Raw genomic sequence first — 24,861 nt, 5'->3', positions numbered from 1 at the left:
GTGAATGAGTGTATGCGTGGTGCATGTGGGTGTCTGTGTACGTGTGCATATATGCGGGGAGGGTGATGGGGACGGTGTGACTGGAGGGAGCACTGACTGGAGGGGGGGTTAGTGCTTGCTGGGGGGTGCGTCAGTCGTCTAGCGGTGACAGGGAAGTAATTCCCTGTCACTGGTATCCTTTCTGTCGGGGTTTTCGTGGCGGTGCTATCGCCACGGAATCCCTGGATGAAAAGCGGCTCCTAATACCGCCGGCGGTCCTCTGCGGACAGCCGGGTCGGAGATGCTCATCACCAGCCCGGAAGCTCACAGCGCCCTGGCAGTATGAGTGGAGATGTGGCGGGTTGGCAGAGGCCAATTCGCCACACTCATAAATGGGGTCTTCACCGCCAGCCTGTTGGTGGTGAAACCGCCACCGTGGCCCTGGCGGTGTTCGGACCTCCAGGGTGCTAATGATGCCCTATACTGTCCTTCCATGAAATGCGATAGTACCACCCTGGGAGAAGGATGCCAGGGCACTTGATACCCTGGAAAGGAGTGCCACAGAACCACTGGCCTGTCCTGCCCTCACATGCAGGGACACGGTGCCACCTTGGGAGGAGTATGCTACGGGATGCCCCACGCCCTGGCACGGACTGCCGCGATAGTCAATCAAGCAGTAGCTTTGTAAAGTGCTTCTTTTCATCCATGAGGCTACCCAGGCACTGCCGCAGAAGTGCCAGCCTCTCCTGCACTCGCATGCAGGGACACGGTACCATTCTGGGAGGATTATGTCCGGGCATGCAGCACACCCTGGCACCGAGTGCCACAGGAGTCAATCAATCAATCAATCATTAGATTTGCAGAGCGCTTCCTGTCACCCGTGAGGGTATCCAGGTGCTGGCGCAGGATTACCAGCCTCTCCTACACTCACATGGAGGGACACTGTGCCACCCTGGTAGGAGCATGCCATGGCATGCATGTCCCAAGCCCTGGCACTGACTGCCGCAGGAGCAAGACCCTCTCCAGTCCGGTCATGGTGCACACCCTGGCACTGACTGCCACAGGAGTGCCACCCTCTCCTGCACTCGCATGCAGGAACACAGTAACACTCTGGGGGGACTATGTCTAGGCTTGCTGCACTCCCTGCCACTGACTGCCACAGGAGTGCCAGCCTCTCCTGCTCTGACATGCAGGGAGAACCTAATAGCTTGGATGAACGATGCCAGGGCACGTAGCACATCCTGCCACAGACGGCAGTAGTAGTGTCAAGCTCTCTTCACTCGCAGGGGGATAGTACCTCCCTGGGATGAGGATGCCAGGGCATGCCACACACCACGTCACACAGGAGCTACCATCGCCTGACGTCACACGCAGAGACAGTACCGCCCTTTGAGGAGTATGCCAGGCCATGCCACACACCACGTCATACAGGAGATAGCGTCTCCTGACGTCACAAGCAGAGATAGTGCCACCCTGGGAGGAGTATGCCAAGGCATGCCAGGCATCCTTACTAACATAGAAGTGTAAGCTTCTGCTGCCCTGACGCGCAGGAATATAATAACACGCTGGTAGATGGATGCCAGGGCATACCACAAACCCTGGTGCTGGTGGCACTGGATGTGAAGGCCTCCCCTCACATGCAGGGAAGTATGAAGGTGCGAGAGCCAGCAAATTAACAGGGTGAGCCAAGCCAGAGCCGAGCCAAGGGTCCGGCTCGGCTCTTAGAGCCCGTGCACGGGCCGAGCCCTGAAAATGTTTGCCATGTAAATCATACAACAGACACCACATACAATATGGTGAACAAAAAAGCCTGTCGCTCCTTCACACGTAGAAGCTTTGGCATTAATATGTCACATCGTAGCACAGTACGGAGAAGTATTGATAAAAAGTGATAGTTTTTTAAACAGTAACTTAGAGCCATTCAGCCCTAGATGGAGTGGAACTACGAGCTGAGTGTTATTTAAGGCAACTAGTAATTATGGGATGCATTAAATACCTGAATATTTGTTACACTGCTGCACAACAAACCTGACAAGGTTTAACAGGGGAAAACCACACGGTAATTACCACACACAGCTAATTGTGGTCAATTAAACACCATAATCCTCATGTTAATCCCCAGAGACTGGTAATACCTGCTATTTATCTCACCAAATGAATACCAATCCCTGGTTACATTATTTACAAGGTGGGTGTGGTGAATAGCACATATACTTGTAATAAGACCCAATATGTTTTTGCACAACTGATATTTGGAGGACTTCTGGTCTTCAGAACAGGGGCATTTGAAAGTGTTTTCATTTGTCATTGTGAAGAAAAAGGAAGATCGGTCACATAAAACCTTTGCCTGAGATCACACAGTTTCAGTGGGGAATCCGTGATTAATGCAGGTTTTTTGCTTCACTTTGTACAAATCAGCCATTAAAAGTGTATCTATTTGGCTGTTCTTTTCATCTCAAACGTTAATGCGTTTTCGCTTCTTTGTGCACGACGGAAGAAGAGGGAGGGAGGCAGAAGGCATGTGAAAGTTTGGCTCGTCACGGGCTCGAGGTTTCAACAGAATCTCGAGCTCAGCCAGAGCCTAGCTCAAGCCTTCAGCGGCTCGCCCACCTCTGGGAGGAGGATGCCAGGGCATGTAGCATATCCTGCCCCTGATAGCCCCAGAGCCTGCCCTCACATCTAGGGAGACAGTACCACCCAGGGAGGGGGGCTAGGGCATGACGTACACCCTGGCACAGATGGCCCCAGAGGTACTCGCCTCCCTTCGCATGCAAGGGGATAGTACCACCGAGGAAGGGGGGCTAGGGCATGACGTACGCCCTGGCACAGATGGCCCCAGAGATAGTACCATCTAGGGAGGGGGGTGCCAGGGCATTCCACTCGACCTGGCACTGACTGCCATATACTCATCCAGGGACCTAGTAGTACATCCCAGATGACCTCACATCACCTTTCACATTTTTGATGACATCACTGAGGGAGGACAATTCACTGCACCCGGGTAACACTGGGGTGAAACGCTGGGCGCACCCCGTCAGAGGGGACTGGCACTGCAACCACGGAGGGGACTGTGGAAGGCTGCTTGGCTCAGAGCCCCCTTCGGCGGTGACCAGTACATGCCTGGGAGCAGGATGCCAGGGCGTGCCCCCCTCGGGATGGATTGCCTTAACCGGGCCAGGCTCTCCTGCACTCACATACAGAGAGTTGTGTAATCCTGGCAGGAGGGTGGCATCGAGCAACTCAAAGCAAGGAAATGACTCCTGTCTTTCAATACTTAGTGCCAGGGGCGGGGAGTCAGGACAGGCCACGCTGGGAACGTCTTTCTGGTGATACAGACATCACAGGCCGAGCAGGCAGTGTCAGTCAGGAGGAACAGACAGGCCAGCCTGCGCAGTCAGTGTCAGTATAAACAAAGAGGCAGACAAGCTGTGCATAGACCGTTAGTCAGAAGAAAACAAGCAGGACAGGCTGAGCAGTCAGTGTCAGTCTAAACAAACAGAGGCAGGACAGGCCAGGCAGTCAGTATGAGCCTAAAAAAAACAGAGGCAGGGCAGGCCAAGCAGTCAGTGTCAGCCTAAAAAAATAGAGGTAGTGCAGGCCAAGCAGTCAGTGTCAGCCTAAACAAACAGAGGCAGGACAGGCCGAGCAGTCAGTGTCAGCCTAAACAAACAGAGGCAGGACAGGCCAAGCAGTCAGTGTCAGCCTAAAAAAACAGAGGTAGTGCAGGCCAAGCAGTCAGTGTCAGCCTAAACAAACAAAGGCAGGACAGGCCAAGCAGTCAGTGTAAGCCTAAACAAACAGAGGCAGGACAGGCCAAGCAGTCAGTGTCAGCCTAAACAGAGGCAGGACAGGCCAAGCAGTCAGTGTCACCATAAACAAACAGAGGCAGGACAGGCCAAGCAGTCATTGTTACCATAAACAAACAGAGGCAGGACAGGCCAAGCAGTCAGTGTCAGCCTAAAGAAACAGAGGCAGGACAGGCCAAGCAGTCAGTATGAAGAAACAGACAAGGCAGGCCCAGCAGTCAGGGACAGAATCAAGGACAAGACAGACCGAGTAGTGATGGGAAAAGGCTACTCAACCGAAACAGCACAGTCTGAACCAACCCTAGGAAGTGTCAGTCTGAGGAGACAGTACAGTCTGAATAAAGCCTGACACTTTAGGCATCGTACACGACGGTGTCACATATTTCTCTGGCATGCCTGTGTCTCTCACTGTGTGACCTGTGGCCCATTCCGACAACCAGCGAACTACAAACGGCCTTTCTTTAAAGCGTGTAGCGAGGCACTTCTGAGGTTTGTGAAACCAATACAAGGCACTATGCAATCTAGTGGGATGGAACTTAGCGATGATGCTTTCAGTGCCAGTGTGGGAACCTGTTAGCAGGTGGGCGAGGGGCGGCATGATGCAGTCAGGAAACACATCTCAGGTCACTCTAACCTTTTATATCTAATAATGCATTACTATACTTATAGTTACGTGCATGAATAACAAGGGACCTGGGCTGTCCCTCAGTCATATTTTTATTAATGGTATCCTAGAAGTTACTGTAGGAAAGTACCCTCGTTTTGGCATGGTTACCCCACTTTTTGCCTGCTATCAGTGTCCTTAGACTGTCTTGACTGGGATCCTGCTAACCAGGACCCCAGTGATTGTGCTCTCTCCATCTGAATTTGGTTGCCTAGGACTTTGTACACCCCACAAGTAGCATACTGGTGCCCCCTTATAAGTCCCTAGTATATGCTACTTGGGTACCCACCCATGGGAGCCCATGCCAAATGTGTCTGCAGGCCTGCCATTGCAGCCTGCATGAAAAGGTGCGTGCACCCTTTCACTTCAGTTCACTGCACCAGGGCACTGTAGGTCACCCCTATGGGAGGCCCTCCTAACCCTGAGAGCAGGGTGTAGGTTCCTATGTGTGTGGGCACCCCTGCAGGAGCACAGGTGCCCCTACGAACTCTAGCTCCATTTCCCTGGACTTCGTAAGTGCGGGGAAGCCATTTTACCCGTGTACTGGACACCGGACACTACTTGTGTCCAGCTACATAATGGTAACTCCGATCCTGGGCATGTTTGGTATCAAACATTTTGGAATCATACCCCAATACTGTTGCCAGTATTGGTTGTATGATTCCATTCACTCTGGGGCTCCTTAGAGGACCCCCAGTATTGCTTTTACCAGCCTTCTGGGGTTTTCCGGGTAACCCCTGATGCTGCCACCCCTCAGACAGGTTTCTGCCCTCCAGCTACTTGACCACCTCAGACAGGGAAGGGCAGAACAAAGGATTTCCTGAGGGGGGGGAAGCAACACCATCTCCCTTGGAAATAGGTGCGACTGGCTTGGGAGGGGTAGCCTCCCCAAGCCACACGTTTGCTTTGAAGGGCACATTTGTTGCCCTCCGTGCATAAACCGGTTTGCACCTGTCCAGGGACCCCCGGTCCTGGCTCTGATGCGAAACTGGACAAAGGAAAGAGGAGTGACCACTCCCCTGTCCATCACCACCCCAGGGGTGGTATCCAGAGCTCCTCCAGGTGGCCACTTGATTCTGCAATCTTGGAACCAAGATGTGCAGAGGCCCCGGAGAGCATTAGAGTGGCCAGGTCAGGCAGGTGATGTCACAGCCCCCTCCTGATAGGTGATCAACTTACTAGGTGACCAAACCCCCTTTTAGGGCTATTTAGGGACTCCCTTGAGGGGGGGACCCCAGATTCGATGTGCAAGATTCCACCAGGACTCTTCTGCATCGTTTACTTCATCTTCTGGCCACTAGAACCGTAACCGGACTCTACAAGAACCGACAAAGCTGCAACTCTGGCGACGACTTCACTTTTCAACATTGTTTCTCCGGTCCTTCCAGCAACTGCAACATTTCAACGGCTGTGCATCCTCTGGGGTCGACAAGGCTTCAGTCTGCACCAAGAAGCAAGAAGGAAGCTCTCTTGGAGTGAATGAGTTACTCCCCTGCATCTGCAGGCACCAACTGCAATGACGTCCAGTAGCGTGGATCTGCTCTCCGCTGGAAATATGTGGTGCTCTGGAGTGGTCCCCTTGGTCCTGTCTGCCAGCTGTCTAACTTGGGAGATAGTGAGCCCTTGCCTCTCCTTGCAGGACAGTACCGCTGTGCACTGCGACTCTTGCAGCTACCAAGGCTTGTTGCCTCCTGCTCCCAGCGATCTTCAGGCTCTGTGTAGCCCCGGCCCCCAGCACTTCTTCCTGCCAAGCACAGTCTCCTCTCTGCTGCTCCAGTGATGTGGGACTCCTCTTCAGGTGTGCTGACTGGGCCTCACTACGACTTGCCGTGCCTGCTGCCTGTGGGGGCTGCAACTGTTTCTGTTGGCTTTCCCGACTGTTGAGGGTCACCGCAGACTCCCCTCCAAGGGTCATGTCCCCTGGGCCTTGCTGGTCTTCTTCAGCCATGCAACTCTCCTTTTGCTCCTCTTGCATTTGCCAAGGCTTGTTGGTGGTTGTCCAACACCAGTGACCTTCTGCAACCTGACGACCGATGTGGGACACCATCTGCACCACTCCAAGGACTCCTCTTCAGCTCCTGGGCTGCACAGCTGTCGGTCTTCTTCCCCCGTCGACCTGTCCCTTCATCCACAGAAAGGTTGGTAGTATCTCCTGCCCCCACTGGACACTCACTCATGAACTAGACTCTGTCCCCTTCTTTTTCAGGAATCCACCTTTGGTTTCTTGTAGTTTGGTCCTGTTATTTTATAATCATTTTTCCAAGTCCTCCTGTTAGTCCTTGGAGAGACCTGGTACTTACCTCTGCTCGTCTGGTCACTGGGGGTCACTCACTCACATCGTGGAGTTCCTAGTTCTTCCAGCTCCCATCTAACAACTCCACATCCTTTGGTGGGGGACTGTATCTCACATTCCACTCTTTTAGTGTATGATTTGGGCCTCCTCCAAGGCCCTCTTTATCTTTACTAAGTACTGCCAATGCTTGTTGTTTCTAGGCTAACTGCTTTTGTGTGTGTGTTTACGTGTGTGTACTTACCTCCAGTATTCTAGTATTGTGTTACTACAATAAAGTACCTTTATTTTGGTAACACTGAGTGTTTTCTTTCATGTGTGTGAGTACTGGGTGGCTACAGTGGTATTGCATGGGCTTTGCATGTCTCCTAGATAAGCCTTGGCTGCTCATCCACAGCCACCCCTAGAGAGCCTGGCTTCTAGGCGCTGCCTGCACATCACTAATACAGGATACCTGGACCTGGAATAAGGTGATAACTCCACAGGTGCACACCACGCACCAGGCCAGCTTCCTACATTTACAACAGCTGGGGCTATAATTAATCGGTGTCCTAAGCAGGAGGGCCACATCCAGGCTACATTTTGAGTAAATCCACCTGGAATAATTTACATAAAGTAATTCTAAATTGATATAATCTAAAGGACAAGTGGGCTTCTGCTTCTAGAAAATCTGGCATGGATTCTTCCCTCCTGAAAACCTCTGCTACAGGCCTCATTGTTACTTCCCGGTTTTCTCTCCTGGTAGTACCACACCCTGCAGTTACCGGTACAGGGAGGGGGTCGAAATTACCAAGGATTACTGGGACTCTGAGGATACCCTTGGAAATCAGTAACTGCAGTCCAGATTCCTCTGGTTATTCACCCCCCGGCATTTCTTCCCGAACCTCCACCTGGTTGAAGTGGAGTCTCCGGGTGAAAGCACCCCAGATCTCTGAAGTTACACTGCTACTAGTCATCTTGATTGGGCCCTTAACTTGTAGCGATAGGTAAATGGTATTCTTTATCGAACCTGGAAGGATGAAAGAGCGAGACAGCCCATCCTGTGATTTGAAACCAGGCCTTTCCACGTTAGTGGCAGATGGACTATTGTTTTAAACTATATATTAATAAACAGCTACGGTTTCAGTGCCCATGACTCTAAACACAAGTTCACAACCAACAGAACATTCTGTACAATTCATGGCTATTTGTATTTGTGAATACTCTCCAAAGTAAACTTTGAATAAACCAAGGTTTTTTCTCAGCTCACAGATAGCTCAGAGATTATGTCATGTGCCCATGTGTCTTCGTCAGTGTCGGACGGGCCTTGGGCAACCAGACTGAGCCTGATGGGCTGGTCTGACAGGGTCACGGCGTGGGCCGGTTTGTGGTCTGTTTGTGGGCCTGTAGTATGCTCTGCTGGGCCGGTTTCTACTGTTGATTTTCCTGATGGTAAAGCAAACATTGCCTGCAGCCAGCACGAATGCATGCAGTCTCCGCTGCATTGCATATCACCTATACAGCTACAAGTTCAAAGCTGCCCCGATTTGAAATTGTGGGTCACTTTTTTTTAGCTAATTGATTCACTAATGTGAGAAACCTTTATTCTGTTGCCCTGGCCTATTTCCTGTCCCAGTCCGACCCTGGTCTCAGGCGCTGCTTCTCCGCTATAAAGTAGGTTTATTATCATTTTGCAGTAGAAGGGACGGGGCATTAGGGATGACGAGAACTGAGGGGGAGTGCATCGCACCCCCCTCAGTGCGCATGTAGCTGGCCAAACACGCATGCGCAGTAGGCTCTCTCTAGCCCAGCAACACAGTTGCCGGGCTGGAGAGAGCCTGCACAGGCCCCCAGTCTGCCTGGGAGCACCGTGGCTGGGTGCTCCCAGCCAATCCGAACGCTGCTCTGAGCAGCGTCAGGATTCGCCTCAGGGCAGGCTGGGAGCCTGTACCTTCAGTGCAGGAGAGGAGCGGCGCCCTCCCCCAACAAAGCCCCGGGAGCCACTCCTGCCTAGTCTTAGTCACAGATTTAAAAACAGCTACCAGCATGCCTCAAGTTGCTCAATGTCAGGTGTTTTTAAATTCACCCAGTTCAGGTTAATTGTTTCTGCATCATAATAAACTGGGCACAAGCCCTTAAAAAACAGAAGAAGGGGTCCTAACCAAGTTAGGCATCAAGCAAGTGATATCACTTCGCACGACATTGCGATGCATAACATCATGGCGTGTGACATCATGGTGCTTGATATCATACAGGGAGTGACATCACAAGAAGTGACATTGGATCTTAAAACCTCACACATATGTTTAGCAGGTCTATCATAAGCATGTTTAAGGGCATTACGAAATTTAACAAGTGAAAGCTGATCAGTAATTAAGCTTGTGACCGGAGTTCCCTCTCTAGAGGAATTAACAGCCCAAATGTGGATGAAATCTGGTGTCTGACTAACTGCCGTAGGAAAGTCACTGAGCGCCACAAGCCATGCATACTAAACTTGGCACCAAGAACAAAGCGCAGTTCATGCACTGCATTACAAAAGCTAGAAACTGCAAGAGCGAATATCAAAACAATAAAATGTATTCCCCTACCTAACATACCAACCTTATATACACTGACAATTTCAGCACATTTTGACCATTATAAAAAAAAAAAATGAAAGGTGCACACTAAGTGTTCTAAGCATGACAAAGAATATTGCCTATGAAAGATGCAGTTGTAACTGGACATTCTGCCCACATTAATTTGGACATTATGGACGGTGCCTTATTGTCCCATGGCATTTAACCATATGATATAGCGAAACCGTTTACATCATTGAATTCCTCCCATGTGGGTAATGAAATAACTTAAAAATAGCCAATGCGTCTGCACATCTTCTGTTCTGATGGACAGTGGGTTCTACCTTTCTAGAGTATGATCTGCAGGACGTGAGATACCAAGACAGTTTCGTAAGGGTGATATCAACAAGTTCATGACGCCAAAACACCTATTGTAGTCACTTGAAGTCACTGGAAGTGTGTTTACTGCCCTCAAAACAGGTTGAGAATGTCATTCTCACCACTGTCCATATAATCTTGAAAACCTTCTGAATGGAGTTTCTAATTCAGCAAGAATTTCCTGCAGAAGTTTTGTAGTTTCTCTTCCCCTTCAAGCAGTGGGCTTCCAAGTTGTTTGGCCGGTTATGTGGGTGATAACACTGATCTTATTTCTACCTGACCACGAGATTCTGCTGGTAGTCAGCAATTTTCAGTGACTTGTTCAGCTTCTTTTTTGTGCCTCCCTGGGAATTCCTTAAGCTTCTCAATTGTCCCTACTGCATGACTGATGGGCTGGTAAGCTTCTGGAAGCATCTTTTCATGCCTTTGCAGTGATAATAAAAGTGTCCCGATTCCGTAAACCGCATCAGCAACTCGCCCTGGCCCCAGTGCGACCAGATAACCCACACAAAGAATAGACAGTCAGTGTCACACAAAGAAGTGTCCGCTGCCACCCAAATAAATGTAATCCACCCAGTGTCAAGAATGAGAAGTAAATGGTGATACAAGTTAACTTACAAGAAAAGGGCACAAGCACTTCTATCTCAAACAGCCCCTTCAAGAAATTGGCCTTCACAAGGAAATGCTGCTAGCTTACTACACACGTGGGGAACTGTAGGAGCAGTGAGCAACACCACAAAGTACCATCAGTCATCAAATCTGTGCTAGACAACGCTGGCTAATAAGAACTTTGCGCATCCTAGACATGTTAGGCTGCCACCATGGAACCCAGGAGAAGGCCTAATGGTTTACAGCCATCCCGCCCCATGGGCTCGCCTAGTCGCTGTAACTTCGTAGTGAAGGAGTCAGCCCTTGCAAGCGCACATGGTGTCTCTTCTCAAACAGAAGCCTGAATTACATCAGCCTGCCAGACTTAAGAGCAATGTAACACTGCTACCCTGTGTTATTTTGTTATGACCCAATACATCACAACTCTGCAGCAATGGTGCAGTAGGTAGGAGTAACAACTTGGCAAGCTGACCTATTCTGCTCCAGAATTTCCAGAGCTATAAATAAACAACTCCTCTTCCTTTCAAAGAACACTGCTCTTCAACACATTGGGCCTGATTACAACTTTGGAGGAGGTGTTAATCCGTCCCAAATGTGACGGATATACCACCAGCCGTATTACGTGTTCCATAGGATATAATGGACTCGTAATACGGCTGGTGGTATATCCGTCACTTTACCGTCACTTTTGGGACGGATTAACACCTCCTCCAAAGTTGTAATCAGGCCCTTAGTGTTTGGAAGCTGTTAAATAAAGCACACACTTTCAAATGCTTGGGAACCATTTTTGTTGTGGTGTGACAGATTTAGATATAAATATTTGGGGCATCGAGGAGCTAACAGGATTATGCAAAACAGCCCTTAGTTGAGAGAAAAAATACATACACAGTTACACCATGGATGAGAGAAGCAATGAGCATGCTATTTCTACAACTTGGTAAGTAAGCGTGCATCACTCTGTGGTACTGACAAATGCAAAACCATCAGTTCAGGTTGACAAGTATTCATATAAAGATACTTGGGTCCATCCACTTTCACAAACATACAGCATTAAGTCAAAGCTGAAGTAGAGCTTAGCTAGGAGTGGTGATCCTAGGCAGGTAACTCTTGTGTGATTTAATCAACTGTAAGGTCCCTCCGTATATAATAAGAACCTAGGCCACATATAGGGGGCACATGACAATTGATTCTGTGGCTTCTGCCTCCACCTATGCTCCGACCTCATGTGACAAGAATTAAATACAAAGTATTACCCTTTGATATAAAACAGGAGAAATAAAAAGATGCCCATCTAGTGGATAAGCAGTACATTGCGAAATCAGAAAACCTGGGATCAATCCCAGCTTCCCCACTTGACCAAACTGTGTGATCTTAGGCAAATCTCTCTCTTGTGCTTATCTGAGTGTACTGTAATGTTGCTCCAGGTGTAATAAGAATCTAGGCCACATATAAGGTACACCTGGCAATTGACATGAATGTGGCTTCTGTTTGCCACCCATACTCAAACCTAAAAACATTAAACTTTGTTGTAAAACAGAAGAAATAAATATGTCCTTCTGGTGGCAGAATTACACAATTTAAAAGAAGAAAACCTGGAATCAATTATAGCATCCCTGCTGGAACAAGTTTTGTGATCTTAGGCAAGTCTTTCTCTTGTGTTTGATTTAATAGACTACACGATGTTGCTCTGTGTACAAAAGAACCTAGGCCACAAATAGGGTGCTCATGGCAACTGACTTGCCTTTTAGTTCATTACTAGCATTGGTGTCAAGGTGAGAGGACATCAATGTTTCTAAATTCACACTAAATTCCATCTATCACTTTTAATAAACACCTGTCAATGCAGTGATGTAATCTAAAAAAAAACTAAGGTGAAAGATTTCTGCATTTTAATTAAATACATGTTTTAATTGTAAAGAGACTTTGCATATTTTGTGGCACAAATTACTTGCCAATTGCATGGCTCAGCTTCTGCATGGACTCTTCCTGGTAATTTGTTTGCCCACTTACTTCTAAAGAAGTTAGCGCTTGAAAGCAAGGATGTGGCCTGAGTGATTGCAATGGTACCCCTGGGCCCAGCCTTCGGAGTTAGAAATACTTCCTTGAAATCAGGCCGCATGCCAAGCTGGTGGGTGAAGGCTTAGAAACTGAAAGATCAACATTCTGCCTGCTCGCCTTTTTAAATGATGTGCAGTGAATTTTGAGCATCTGGATTCAGGGCTTCTGGCACTGGGCATGCTGGGAAAAAAAAAAATCACAGGGCAGAGGCAAGGCAGGCTTGAAACGTTTTTCCAGCCTTGTTACTGCCATGAGTGTGATCCTCGCTTTTTAAAAGTGGTGAGATCAAGTACAAGGTAATAGTCTTCTACCATTTTTGGGGTTTCTGTTGTGATGCAGTAATGGAATGTATGTATAGACACATTTGAATGGGATGGGTAAATGCTAAGGTATATGCGGTTTGAAGAGGCACCTGGTGCATGGATGATTGGATGGTTGAGTGAATTATAGTTCTATACCATGGGAGACTGAATCTGCACTTAAGATCTTCCATGTTGGATATGTTTCTAGGATTTTAATTATTATCCTCAATGTCTGATTTTGAGTATGTTACAAAATTGCACAGGTGATAATGTATGTCTAATGTTGTCACTCAATGAATTGTATTACATGTTTTTTAGATATTCTATTGGTCAGTCAAGTAATGTATTTGTCCTGAGGAAGGTGGTATATATTGCTTAAGACCACCGAAACGCGTCGACAGTCCATAACAAACACAACCCAGAGTGCATGAGCATTTTCAGTCTGTCACTAAACATATCCAGCTATATCCAGTGACACATCAAGTGGGAGTGTAACTTTCTTTTTTTTATTAAGAGACTGATAGGAGTTTTCTTAAAAAATAAAAAAAGTTCCCCCTGTTTTAATATGATGCTGTATCTTTGTTTTCAATGTTGAGTTTTGTTAATTTGGTATACTAATTGAGCAAAAACATATATATTATTATTCGTTGTACTTCTAAAAAATTTAATGATCTATGTGTTTTCGTCATTCCTGTGGTATTAAACTTGATTGATTGAGAGGACTAAAGTTGTTTGGTTGAAAAGACTGAATGTGAGGGTGTTTATTGTCTGAAGAACGTACCAAGGGGGATCCTCACATATTTTGGCTGTGTGTGATCCTTACACAGCAGCCCAGCTTTTTAGTCGGGAGGGTGGAGTCTACCCTATGAAAATAGTGGGTGTACACTCTCCACCCATGTGTACCCCGACCTATGCCCTGTAACTGCAGATTTGCTTTCCCCAACTTGTACCTACACTTGCCTGACCTTCAGTCCGGTTCCTTCGTTTCCAATGCTACCAACCCCCATCACATGCGCATGCCCACCTCTACTCTAGTGAAGGGCAAGCCCCAACCTGGCTCCAAAGTCCCTCGAAGTCTGTCCCTGCTTCATTATTTGACCTAAGTACTCTTAAACCAGGGTTAAAAGAATATATCAGATTTTAGGGCATCCAGAAGTGATACAATTGCAAAGAATTAATCTGTATGGGACTCATTTTCATAACCAGGAGTAATCCTGAAAATTTGGCATGGATCCACCCTCCTGTACTTAACGCTGGACACCCCTGTCCCAGTCAAAGTTTTCATCCTTTTAGCCTAATTTAATCTTCTTCTGTTTCTTACTAAGTTTTCAAACAAAATAGTGGATATTGTTATGTTTGAGTGCCTTGCTATTTTGAAGCATACGTTTTGCAGGCAAACACTTGCAGCATCACCTTCTACACACGCAACAGACATCTCCGCTCTTCCCAGCTCGCCCTCGCAGCCATTCCCAAGATCCGAACAAAATCACAGCAGGAGGAAGATCCATCTCCTACCTCGCAGCTCGGACATGGAACAAGCTACCTCTCAAGCTCAGGCAGACGCATCACTGAAGCAGTTCAGGAAGGACCGCAAGACCTGGCTCTGCCACTGAGCAGCACACCCACAAACAGCGCCTTGAGACCCCACGGGTGATAAGCGCGCTATACAAGTACTGATTGATTGACTGGTGATGTAATCGCAAAGTACCTCAAGATGCTGGCTTCAACAAGCGCAGTGGTGTGGGGGTTGTGTGCAGTTTTCCAACCAATTTATTATCTCAAATCACGCCTCAAAATGTTATCTTAGCACAAGATATAAGTATCCAATCACATTCAAATACTGATACCAAAAGAAACAAAAACGATCTTTAATTCATACATTTAAAAACAAAAAACACATCAATTAGTGCTCCAAAAAAACAAATAAATAATTATTTACATCTCTAGATACCCGATGTATTTACAATAAATGGATTTCAGTAAGAATGGTGTATCCACAATGGTGGGGAGGGCGGGTACATCTGTATTCATAAGATGTTCCCAGCATCAAGTAGAAGAATGTATATTTGTGGAGAAACAAGGCTGAGTCTGCCACTGTAGCCTAGTATGAAATATACAAAGGTAGAAAAACTGCAGCCCCTGGGACCCATCTGACCCAAAAGCATCATGGCCGGCCTAACCTGAAAGGGTCCCCCATAGCAGGTAATGTTTTTTTCTTGAACCCCCCCAGACAGAATAAGAAAAGAGAGGGCTTGCACAACCCAGTACTCACAGCTACTGTAAGTGCACAGTTTGGAAAAGGATGAGTTTCACATTCAAAGTACAAAATAAGAATTTGCATTTAGTTTACAAGTGTTAGGGGAGTTTCTTATGAGACTAGCATATATGTCTTAATGTATGTGCATAAATGAATGGTATTCACATCCCTGAACCTACATTTGCATGAGGTATGCAAGTGCAGGATATGGAAAAATAAAGAATGTTTAAACTGGTTTCAATAAACAGTTGTTTCTTCTCCCAACAAAAATCCCACGCGTCTTTATTTTTACACATATCCTGCATAAACTGAATGCATTTTTGACGTTTGTGCCTGGTCCGTACACATCTAAGTTTGTTTCCCAAGTCAGTGTGTGTAGTGCTTTCGACAATGCTTGTTTGGACCTAAACAATTACTATCATGTGCTTGGTTAGCTCATTTGCATTCACTTTCCAAGGCCACTTCCTGGTACCCCCCACTTTTCAAATGAAAGTCACATTTGCTCTCACTGTGGTTATCTCTTTATTATTTCCCTTAAAAATGTATACTCTATGTAGTTATGTATCTAAATATTCATTACTTTACTCCTACTGTAGAAAAAAACATTCAACCCCTACCAATGCACTACTCTATGTCTCATCCTATATCTCTCTCAATATATCCTCTACCTCCCCTCGCTAACCCATCCCAAAACTCATTCTACTACTATGATCTCCCTAAGGTCCTTTCTTGAATCGTCCCTTCTCCATCCCTCCTTGACTCATCCCAAACCTCATCCTAGTTCTATGATCTTCCATATAACCCTTTCTAGACCCTTCCCTCCCCTACCCCTCCTTGGCTCTCCCCAAACCTTATTTTATACTATGATGGCCAAAATAACATTTCCTAGACTCTTCCATCCTGACCCCTTCCTTTGACTCATCCCAAACCTCAGTTTACTACTATGATCTCTCTAATAATTCTTTCTAAGCGCTTTCCTCCTCTATCTCTTTAGGTTCCGGAGTGCTACTTGCTAAAAGTTCTTCAACGTCTTGTCACGGGTAGTAAGCGCAACATAAATACAATTACATTTAAAAGCTGTTCTCCACTCTGCTGCCCAATTTAGGACCACCTGCATCCCGTAGCAGGCTTTACACACGGTTACCCGAGCTTCCTTAGCTACCAGACCGTAGAGGGAGGAAGCAGAAACGCAAGCGAGGGTCATGCTTTCTTGAGCAATGCACCCAAAATCCGTACCAACCCCCAACAAAAATACTCCCACCTACACACTGTCCAAAACTGGGCCTAAGAGACACAGACTAGCTCCTCATTGATCAGATGCTTTTGCTAATCCTAACAGTACTTCTCACTCGCCTGCTAGGTTTCTGTTGGTTGTATTTTGCCTTTTAAGTGTCATCACCATAGTGTGTTGTACCTTCTGTATTCTATTCTGCATTCTTATCTGTCGGGGGCTTTATGTGGGCTGTTGTTGGAGAGAGGAGTAGCAGCAACATATCTGCAGGACCTCTACCTGGATGCAATAAAGGAGTTTCTTCACACTGCTTGTAGGGTGCCTGCAAGACCATCCCACCCACATCTGGCCATTTTAGGACCATGTCCATACTAGAGCTGTTCGGGATTCCCATAATGTGGATCTCCCATCATGGCTTGGCCTCCTCTACGTCGCCAATGTAATATTATGGGTGTAAAGCTTTAAACCTCCTAGATCTTAAAAAATGTATTGCTGCAAAAAGTGAATTGCTCAGGCACCATTTATAGGGTTCAGAATACAATAGAAGGGCAGAGCTTAAATGAATAACATGAGAACAACATATTCCAAGCAGTGGACTTTACTTTCTCCTGAAAACAGCAATCCACACCCACCATCACCCAATATCTCACAGACCAGTTTGCGCACCATCACCCGACTAGAAACTTCCACTCCACCAAAGCGCAGGTTTTCACCACCCAGAAACAGTTCTGACGAAGTTAGTCGGCTAATCCTGAAAGAGGCTCGAGATCCAACGCAGAACACTCTGCCAATAGGCCTGAGACTAGACGGTAGGGCCCATATTTATACTCGGTTTGCGCTGAATTAGTGTCATTTTTTTTTTACACTAATTCAGCGCAAACCTAACTCCATATTTATACTTTGGCGCTAGACACGTCTAGCGCCAAAGTTATGGAGTTTACGTTGTTTTCTGGAGGGGAAAACCTACCTTGCGTCAATGAGATGCAAGGTAGGCGTTCCCGTCCAGAAAAGGACGATATCGCCTTTGCTCCATATTTATCCCCTGTGCTAAAATCCGGCATGGGGGGGATGGGGGCCTTAAATAACGGTGCTAAGCTTGCTTAGCGCCATTATTTAATGCCTGGGTCTGGTCAGGCGTAAGGGAAACTGCACACAGGTGTCCTTCCCTGGCCCCAGGGACACCCCCACCCACACCAGGAGGTCACCTAAGGATGGGGGACCCATCCAAGGTAAGTCCGGGTGAGTATTTTTTTTTTTTACCCAACACCGCTCGGGCCCTGACTTGGGGCCCCCTGCACGTCGCTGGCCCCAGTGGCCATGCCCACAGGACCTCTGTCCCCTGGGCATGGCCATTGGGGTGGTGGGCATGGCTCCTGTCTTTACTTAGACAGGAGCCATGTCCATGTGGCTTCTGCGCCAGAAAATGGCGCTACACTGCCTAGAGGCAATTTTTTGTGCCTCTAAAATGTGTAGTGCCATAATTTGGCGCACAAGAGCCCAGCTCTGTGACCCCGGATTAATCCTCGGGTACCTTTAGAGACTATCACGGGCATTATTCAACGGTGTGGACCGTGTAGCAGAAGCCTTTGTGTTACTTTACTTTCTGTTTCTGATGTTTTGTTCCTTTTGTATTTGGTATTGCGTGAGCACACACTGACATCACACGCCCTTCCGTAATTCACCCCCAGTTTACGCACGTGCTCCCTGTGTCTTGTGACTTTTCCAGGCCCAGGTTAAGCGTCCTGCTGGTTAAAAGCCTTATAATGGGCCTCACAGAGAGGAACCCGATGCAAACTCACAGCCACTGAAGAAACGATGCACAGAAGCGCTACAACAGACCCAAACTGACACCAGTAAACGAAGCCTGTGAATAAGGCGACCAGGATTTTAAGGTAAAAAAAACAGGGCATTTCATAAAAATAGTAAAGGGACTACACTTTTCCTTCAACTGAGCGCGCAGAATGTCAGTGTTCATCACCACAGAATGACAGCGGAGGCACTAATAAAATGTAATTTTTAAAGCCAGTATCTTGCCTAATAATTGAATTGCTTGATTTTAACAGCTGCTATCTCGGATTTGGAAAACATATGGGCACCCCTACAGTTTTCAGTCGACCCCCTCCAAAACCCGGGGCATGAGATGAATTTCCAAAACTCTGCCGGGATAGTAGGTGAAAATCCGGGACTGTCCTGGAAAATCCGGGACACCTGGTCACCCGAGAATAAGGCTTTCTGGGGGCAGCCTTTTCCAGTAGTCAAACTAGGCACTTGCCTAAGGACCCACGATAAGCGTGGTACTAAATTTCAGGGAGAAAAAAAACAAAAAAACAATCTTTAGTTCTGCTGTGGGGGATTTGGAGGGAGACAGCTGCATGGATCACCTACAGAAGTAGTTGACTGCAGCCAACTAACCTAGGCAGAGCTTGATTTGTAAAATTAAATAAGTGCCAGGGCCCAAAGTCATTTTTTTTTTTTTTAAAGGAATATGAAGCTTGCCTAGTCTTGATTCCACCTCACGCCTTGTTCTTTCACCAGCAGACACTCCTTGTCTCTTTATCTCACTCCTGCAAGTTGTTTTGCTTCCCGGCTATCTCACTTTGTCTCTGTTTCCTATCATTCTCCTCCAACTCTCTCTCTCTATCGAAAATAGGTCCCTGGCCTTAAAAATAAGTGCTAGTGCCAAACACCGGTAACCACATATTAAGCACTGCCAAAGTTCCATGTTCCCTGTATCAAAGCTCCATGCCCACAGGTAGATAAAACATTCAGCAGAAAAAAAATCCCTGTGGTTGTAGTGCAGCTGATGGGCTCCTACTAGCAGACAATCTCTGTCACAAGCCGAAGTAAATTAGCTCTCAGCCGAGCGGAGGGATGTTCAGGCTTGAGCGCGCAGCGAATAAAGCCCTTCAGGGTCACCCGCTGAAATGCTCTGCCGTCGCCTATAAGATTACGTGGCGTGCGAGTAGATGCAACTGCTACCCGACAGTGTTAAAGGGATACAAGTCAAAAAGAGCGAGGCTGGAAGGGGGATTAGAGTTCCCCTTGCAGGTGGGTGCAGTGACTGACTGCACTCGCCTGGAAGGGGATGTCTGGAGGCCCATAGGGCCCGCTTCCCCCCGCAGAGGGCTGCCATCAGGGGGAGCAATGACAGTGCGCCACCTTTTAGGCGCGCCTCCTGACAACTTCTTTGCCTCTGCGCCCTCATCTATAATACGGCGCGGGTGCAGAAGCAAAGGGATTTCCTAATTTTCATTGGGCCACACCCCCATGCAAATAAGGGAACACCCTCTGGTGATAGTGAAGGCGCTATATGTGTGCCCCAGCGCTATCTGTATTACAGAAAGGGACCCCCAAGCGTCTGCAGCACTTTCTGTAATACCAAAGTGCCCAGGGGACTTGCAAAGTGGGGCACATGCCAGTTGCGTCCCTGGGGCACTTTCCATAATACGGCGTTCTACACCCCGTACCATGAGGTGCTGAAGCACCCCCCATCGCTTAGGGATACCAATCTGACTGTCTCTCATGAGAGTGATAATCTAGCCCTGACTTGGATCAGTGCCAGCAGGACCCACCTTTTCAGTCCTGAACTTTTGTTTTGCATATCATTATAGCGGGGTTCGTTAGTTCAAGTGGTTCCGCTGCCCCAAACCATGGCTATGGTCTTTCTACTTGACGAACTGGAACACAGAAACGCCGCGTGATTATCTGAACGCGATTTCTTACCAATATGATTTAGTGAATGATAGATTGCTCTACACGTTACGGTTCTTTAATTCTTGGCAAACAATTATTTTGGCAAAATAAGATATTCAGACTTGTCGGATGATTTGGATTCACTAGTTTTTTGATTCTTTATAAAAGCCCAGATGAAGTCTTTGAGACTAATGTCTCATAGGACGAAACACGTGTTGGCTGTTGTTGCTACATGGATATTGGTTCCAAGGACGGCTATTGTTGCTGTGATGGACTTCCTATCTCAAGAATAAATTGAGTTCTGTTTTTCTCACGAATCCCGGTCCGACTGTTATTTTGTTGCTACCTGCACTAAACACTAATTTTGGACTAAAAACATGTATAAAGGATCGAGCTTCGATTCATGAGTGCCCTGACAATTGGCTATAGCTATGGTCCAAGAATGCATGGATTTGCCAGTGTGATGCCAACTCAAATTGGAAGGTTACCAGGTGACTCTAGTCTATGCCCCAGTCCTGGATTTTCATTTAACAACCTTATGCATTCTGGGAGTTGTAGTCCCGTTACACGTCGGTGGATCCATTTGAGCTAACCCCCTGAAAACTATGTTTTGTAAAAGAAAAGCAAACACACAAAAGGTGATGGGAGGAATGCCTCCAATTTGTCTAGCCAGTGAGCATTGCTCGACGTAGCATTCCAGCCCATCCTACTTCTTTTCCCACCATCCACCTCAGATTAGGTCCAGCCATATGCAATCAGCCTTGGCCCTGTTCCAATAAGGACAGTTGTAAAAGGAAAGGACAGAAGAAAACGCCCTGCCCTTGGTGACAAGTCACCTGAGAACCTTGATGAATGGCAACCCACTGTGCAATGGAAAATATACAAAATTAACTATTGACACCCTTCAAGGGCACCTTCAGATCTTTAAAAGAGAATAAATGTAGAATTATGTGGGTTAACTTCGAATCAACACGTCATCATCAAGTGCAGCTCTTAACCAGGAGTATGACCTGGCCCATGTCAAGGTTTGTAGCCAGTCCTGGTTTTGTGCCAACGGGAAGGGCATGCTGGGATTTCCTGGCGCGCGAGAATGTTAAACTACAAGTGCTGGTTTGCATTGCCCTGGTCACCAGCCATACACCTTCCGGGGTGTGCCCACTAGTGGAAGGAAGCGGGGACGCACCTGTGCGTGGCACGCCGCACGCACACGTCAGCCTGGCTCGAGCGTGCCCTGTACATGTCATACAGGCTGCACAACGCAGCTGGCCTCTGCTCAGAGAGCGCCCTGGGCGAAACCAAAGTTAGCACCCCCTAAACACTTTCTTTCGACGTAAGACATCATTGGGAGACTGCTGCAGGGAACTCCGGAGCCCCTTGGAATACTGCGCCATGGACCCACCTGGCACATGCCAATGGCCCGTCCTGCTTCTGGCCATAGCACTTGGGGGACCAAGGCGGGGGTGAGGTGCCGGGGGGGGGGGGCTACAATTTGCAAAGTGAGAATGGTAATTCTCACCTTCCACAATTCAGGTTTTTGTGGGGGAGAATGTCCCTATGGGGGCGCTCAGGGTGGGAGTGAGCCCGATGTCGTGTGTAACAATCTGAGATACTTAGATAAGAACATTTTGCAATATGTGACAAGTAAAGCAATGAAAGAAAACTTGGAAAGACGGAAGGAAAGGGGAAAAACAGTATGAAAGAGCGAAATCAAAAAGAGAGGTCCAAATGGAAATAAGGAAAAAATAAAGGTTGAAAGAATTAAAGATCGATGAACAGAGAAAGACTTGGAGTAAAGTGGAAGCTGAGAAAAGAGAGCGCCTCGGTCCTGCCGCACACGGTAACTCCGGATCCCGGCTCACCCCGGCTCCTACCTTGATCTTGTGCAGGGCCCGCTCCTCCTCCAGGATCTGGATCCACACCGTGATCCCCCCCTTGTGGTAGGTCTGGCTCCAGCCCTCCTCCGAGTTGCACTCCATCCTGAAGTTGCTAAAGTCCCGGTCATCGGGGATCTGCACGCTTTCCCTGGTCATCCTGGGGTGCAGAGGGTCACAACGAGACCTTAACCTGCTCCAAAGGAGGCAGCCGGGAGTCGAGGGGCGGCTGAAGGCTTCCGAATGAAGGGTGTCAAACCTGGCCCGTCCGGTGGCCCCTGGGCGTCTTTTAAACAAAAGCACAAATAATAGGCACAGAGTACCTTGCCTTTTTTAGTGTTTTTTTTAATCGATGCTTTTTTTTAGAGCATGGACAGGTATAAAAAATGAAGTCAAAAACAGCTGGGGGACGAGATCATCAGATTTTGCTGCTCCATAAACAAGCCCTCCAAAGTGTAGCTATGTTGCCCCCAAATCCTGTGCAGAGGGATGGGACCACCGATGACTTCCTTTGGTCCAGTTGCCAAGATGGGGTGCAGCTAGACCCCCGAAGGACGCCAGCACCTGCCGCCTCTCCTCTCTGTCTCTCCCTCCCCAGGCTGGAGAGAGCCCTCTCAGCCGCTGCCCGGAGCCTGGCACCTCCTGCCAGTGGTAAATCACACCCTCGTGCTTGCCAGGCAGGGCTCCCACGACTGAGCTCACCCGCTGCGGTCCAGGAGGCTGGGCCCCTCTATGCAGCCCACAGGTGGCTCTCAGCAGCTCCAGGTGATGGGGAGGAGGGCGTCCGGGCTGCTGGCAGGGGAGATCTGCTGGTGAAAGAGACGAGCTTCAGCCTCTCGTCCCCAGAGCACAGGGCGGGAGCCGGTGGCAGGTGCAGCCGGGATCCGTGCGCCTGATCCTGCTGGCAGTGGAAGGGCTGCGTCTCATTTATTGTCCAGGATGCAGAACGGAGGGCGGCGGTGCGCACAGAGGGGAGCCTGCCTGTCAGGCCAGAAACACTCCCATGCAGGCTCCTACACACACCCCCCGGGAGGGGGCGTTCCGGCAGGTCCTAGAGCCCCTCGGCTGCTGTGGCACGGACAGGGCAGCATTCAGAGGCAAATTAGCAGGGACCTGTGCAGCAAATATTGGCATAGATGCCAACTGGCCCACTGCCATGAGTGACACACTCTGCCACTCCTTGCTGTCTAGGCAACAGACAGTACGATGCATTCTGGGACATGTGGTTCCACGTTTAACATTGTAAATGAGGACTCAAAGATGCCACCATGCAACATGTTGTCTAAAAAGTCAGAAATGTTTTAAAAGTTCCGGACGTCGCAGGAATCACTCGCTACAAGCGGTCAGGAGCGCAGAAAGAAAAGTGAGTGAACTACTGTGGGGGCGTGGCTAGTGAGTGTGGCCTGGTAGAGAGAAGTGGGTAAATGAGTCTCTAACCTACAGGTAAGTGCATATAAAATATAATGCCCGCACCACAAATGGGAAAAAAATAAAAGCCACTTTAATGAATTTATGGGGGTGTATTTTTCTGGCAAGAAAGCTCGGTGGGTCAATGCCTCCCTTCTGCTGTCTATGCGGGTGCCCGAACTAACCGTCACTGATTTGAATCCTAGTCGGTGCCCCGGCGAAATAGTGACGTGCACTTATAGTGCTAAGAAGTCCAAGCCTGCGACAGAAAACACAGTGAGCTATGCAAGTCATTAGTTTAAAACATGTCTTACACACAGTATAAGATAAGTTGCACAAAGGCTGTCGCACAAAGTGGAATTAAAAAAAAATATTTAGAGCACGTTTTTAGTAATGCACTGAGTGTAGTATTGCAAACCGTTTTATAGGTTTCCTTTAAAAGGGAATTCCAGTTTCTATCAAGCATTTAAAATCTACTCTGGGCTCCCAAACAGCCTTCAGACTTGCCAATTTACCACTTTCACACATTTGCATTTCCTTTCGGCCCCCTAAAGAGGAGGGTTGTTTCTTCTTTCCCTCTCTTCACGGGGAAAAAAGAGTCCCTTCCGTTCCCCTTTCAACTTGTAGCAACTCAAGCGTCCAGGGAATAGTAGTGTGTAAGACTACAAGGGCCAGATGTACTAAGCAGTTTCCACGTTGCAAACAGCGAATTTCGCTGTTTGCGACGTGCAAAATGCACTTTGCAATGCACAGACCTCGTTTTATGATTCAGTAACCTGGTTACCGAATCGCAAAACGGGTTTGCGACTCGCAATTAGGAAGGGGTGTTCCCTTCCTAATTGCGAGTCGCAGGGCGATGCAGGATTGCTTAGTGACCGCGAACGCGGGCGCAAACCAATTGCAGTTTGCACCCTTTTGTAATGGGTGGTAACCCATGCGCAAAAGGGAAGGGGTCCCCATGGGACCCTTTCCCCGCTGTGAATGGCACTGCAAACATGTTTTCAGAGCAGGCAGTGGTCCTATGGACCACTCCCAGCTCTGAAAAAATGAAACTAAAACATTTAATTTTTCGTTTTTGTATTGCATCTCGTTTTCCTTTAAGGAAAACAGGCTGCATTACAAAAATAAAACTGCTTTATAAAAAAAGCAGTCACAGACATGGTGGTCTGCTGTCCGCAGCAGGTCCCCTTCCCTGTCACGGCCGCCACTCGCAAGGGGGTTGCAAATTCATTATTCATGAGGTGGGCCTTTGCGACCCCCTTGCGAGTTGCAGATGGTGTCAGGGACACCATCCAACATTCCGAATTGCGACTCGCAAATTGCGAGTCGCAATTCGGAATCTTCCTTCATCTGGCCCTTAGTGCGATATTTCAGGAAAAACATCAGGACTGTGTGAGCGCTTCGGATACACACGGCAGGAGCACGAACACACAGAGGACAAGGCCGCCAAGAATCTGTGCAGAGGGAGTTGACGTGGCTTGCCCAAGGTCACACAGTTGTCTGTGCAAAGACAGAGCTGAGATTGTCGCAGACTGCGACACGTTTACTCACTGAATCGATTCTGTGATACTTTTGGAATCTCTTATTAATAGCTCTGCTGACAGGTTCACTGAATTCCATTTTTTATCACAGTGGGCAATATCCTGTCCCTTTGGAAGTCTGCCAAAAACTGTAATATCTAGGTTTTTTTAGCGGGAAGATTGATACATTTCTGCCTCTTTTTCAGTAAATGTTTTTTCATCCTGCTCAGTAAAGTGAGTGGGTTGCATTTTTCGCCAC

The 24,861-nt window shown here is 47.9% G+C and overlaps 1 protein-coding gene across 2 annotated transcripts in view; it reads right to left on the bottom strand.

Moving 5' to 3' along the window:
* The window catches only part of STARD10 (StAR related lipid transfer domain containing 10), a 265,342-nt gene extending 242,674 nt beyond the window's left edge, over window positions 1–22,668 (bottom strand). The window contains exon 1 of one of the 2 annotated variants that reach the window (XM_069203768.1): window positions 21,676–22,668. In XM_069203768.1, the coding sequence (XP_069059869.1) occupies window positions 21,676–21,834 (159 nt within the window). In that variant the 5' untranslated portion in view covers window positions 21,835–22,668. The remainder of the gene's footprint in view (window positions 1–21,675) is intronic. The other variant, XM_069203767.1, reaches the window with a different exon arrangement.
* Between the last annotated feature and the right edge of the window lie 2,193 nt (window positions 22,669–24,861).

Source organism: Pleurodeles waltl, chromosome 8, assembly GCF_031143425.1.
Source record: "Pleurodeles waltl isolate 20211129_DDA chromosome 8, aPleWal1.hap1.20221129, whole genome shotgun sequence".
NCBI classification, from domain to species: domain Eukaryota; kingdom Metazoa; phylum Chordata; class Amphibia; order Caudata; family Salamandridae; genus Pleurodeles; species Pleurodeles waltl.
The sequence above is the reverse complement of the archived record's forward strand: the minus strand, read 5'-3'. Positions and strand labels throughout refer to the sequence as shown.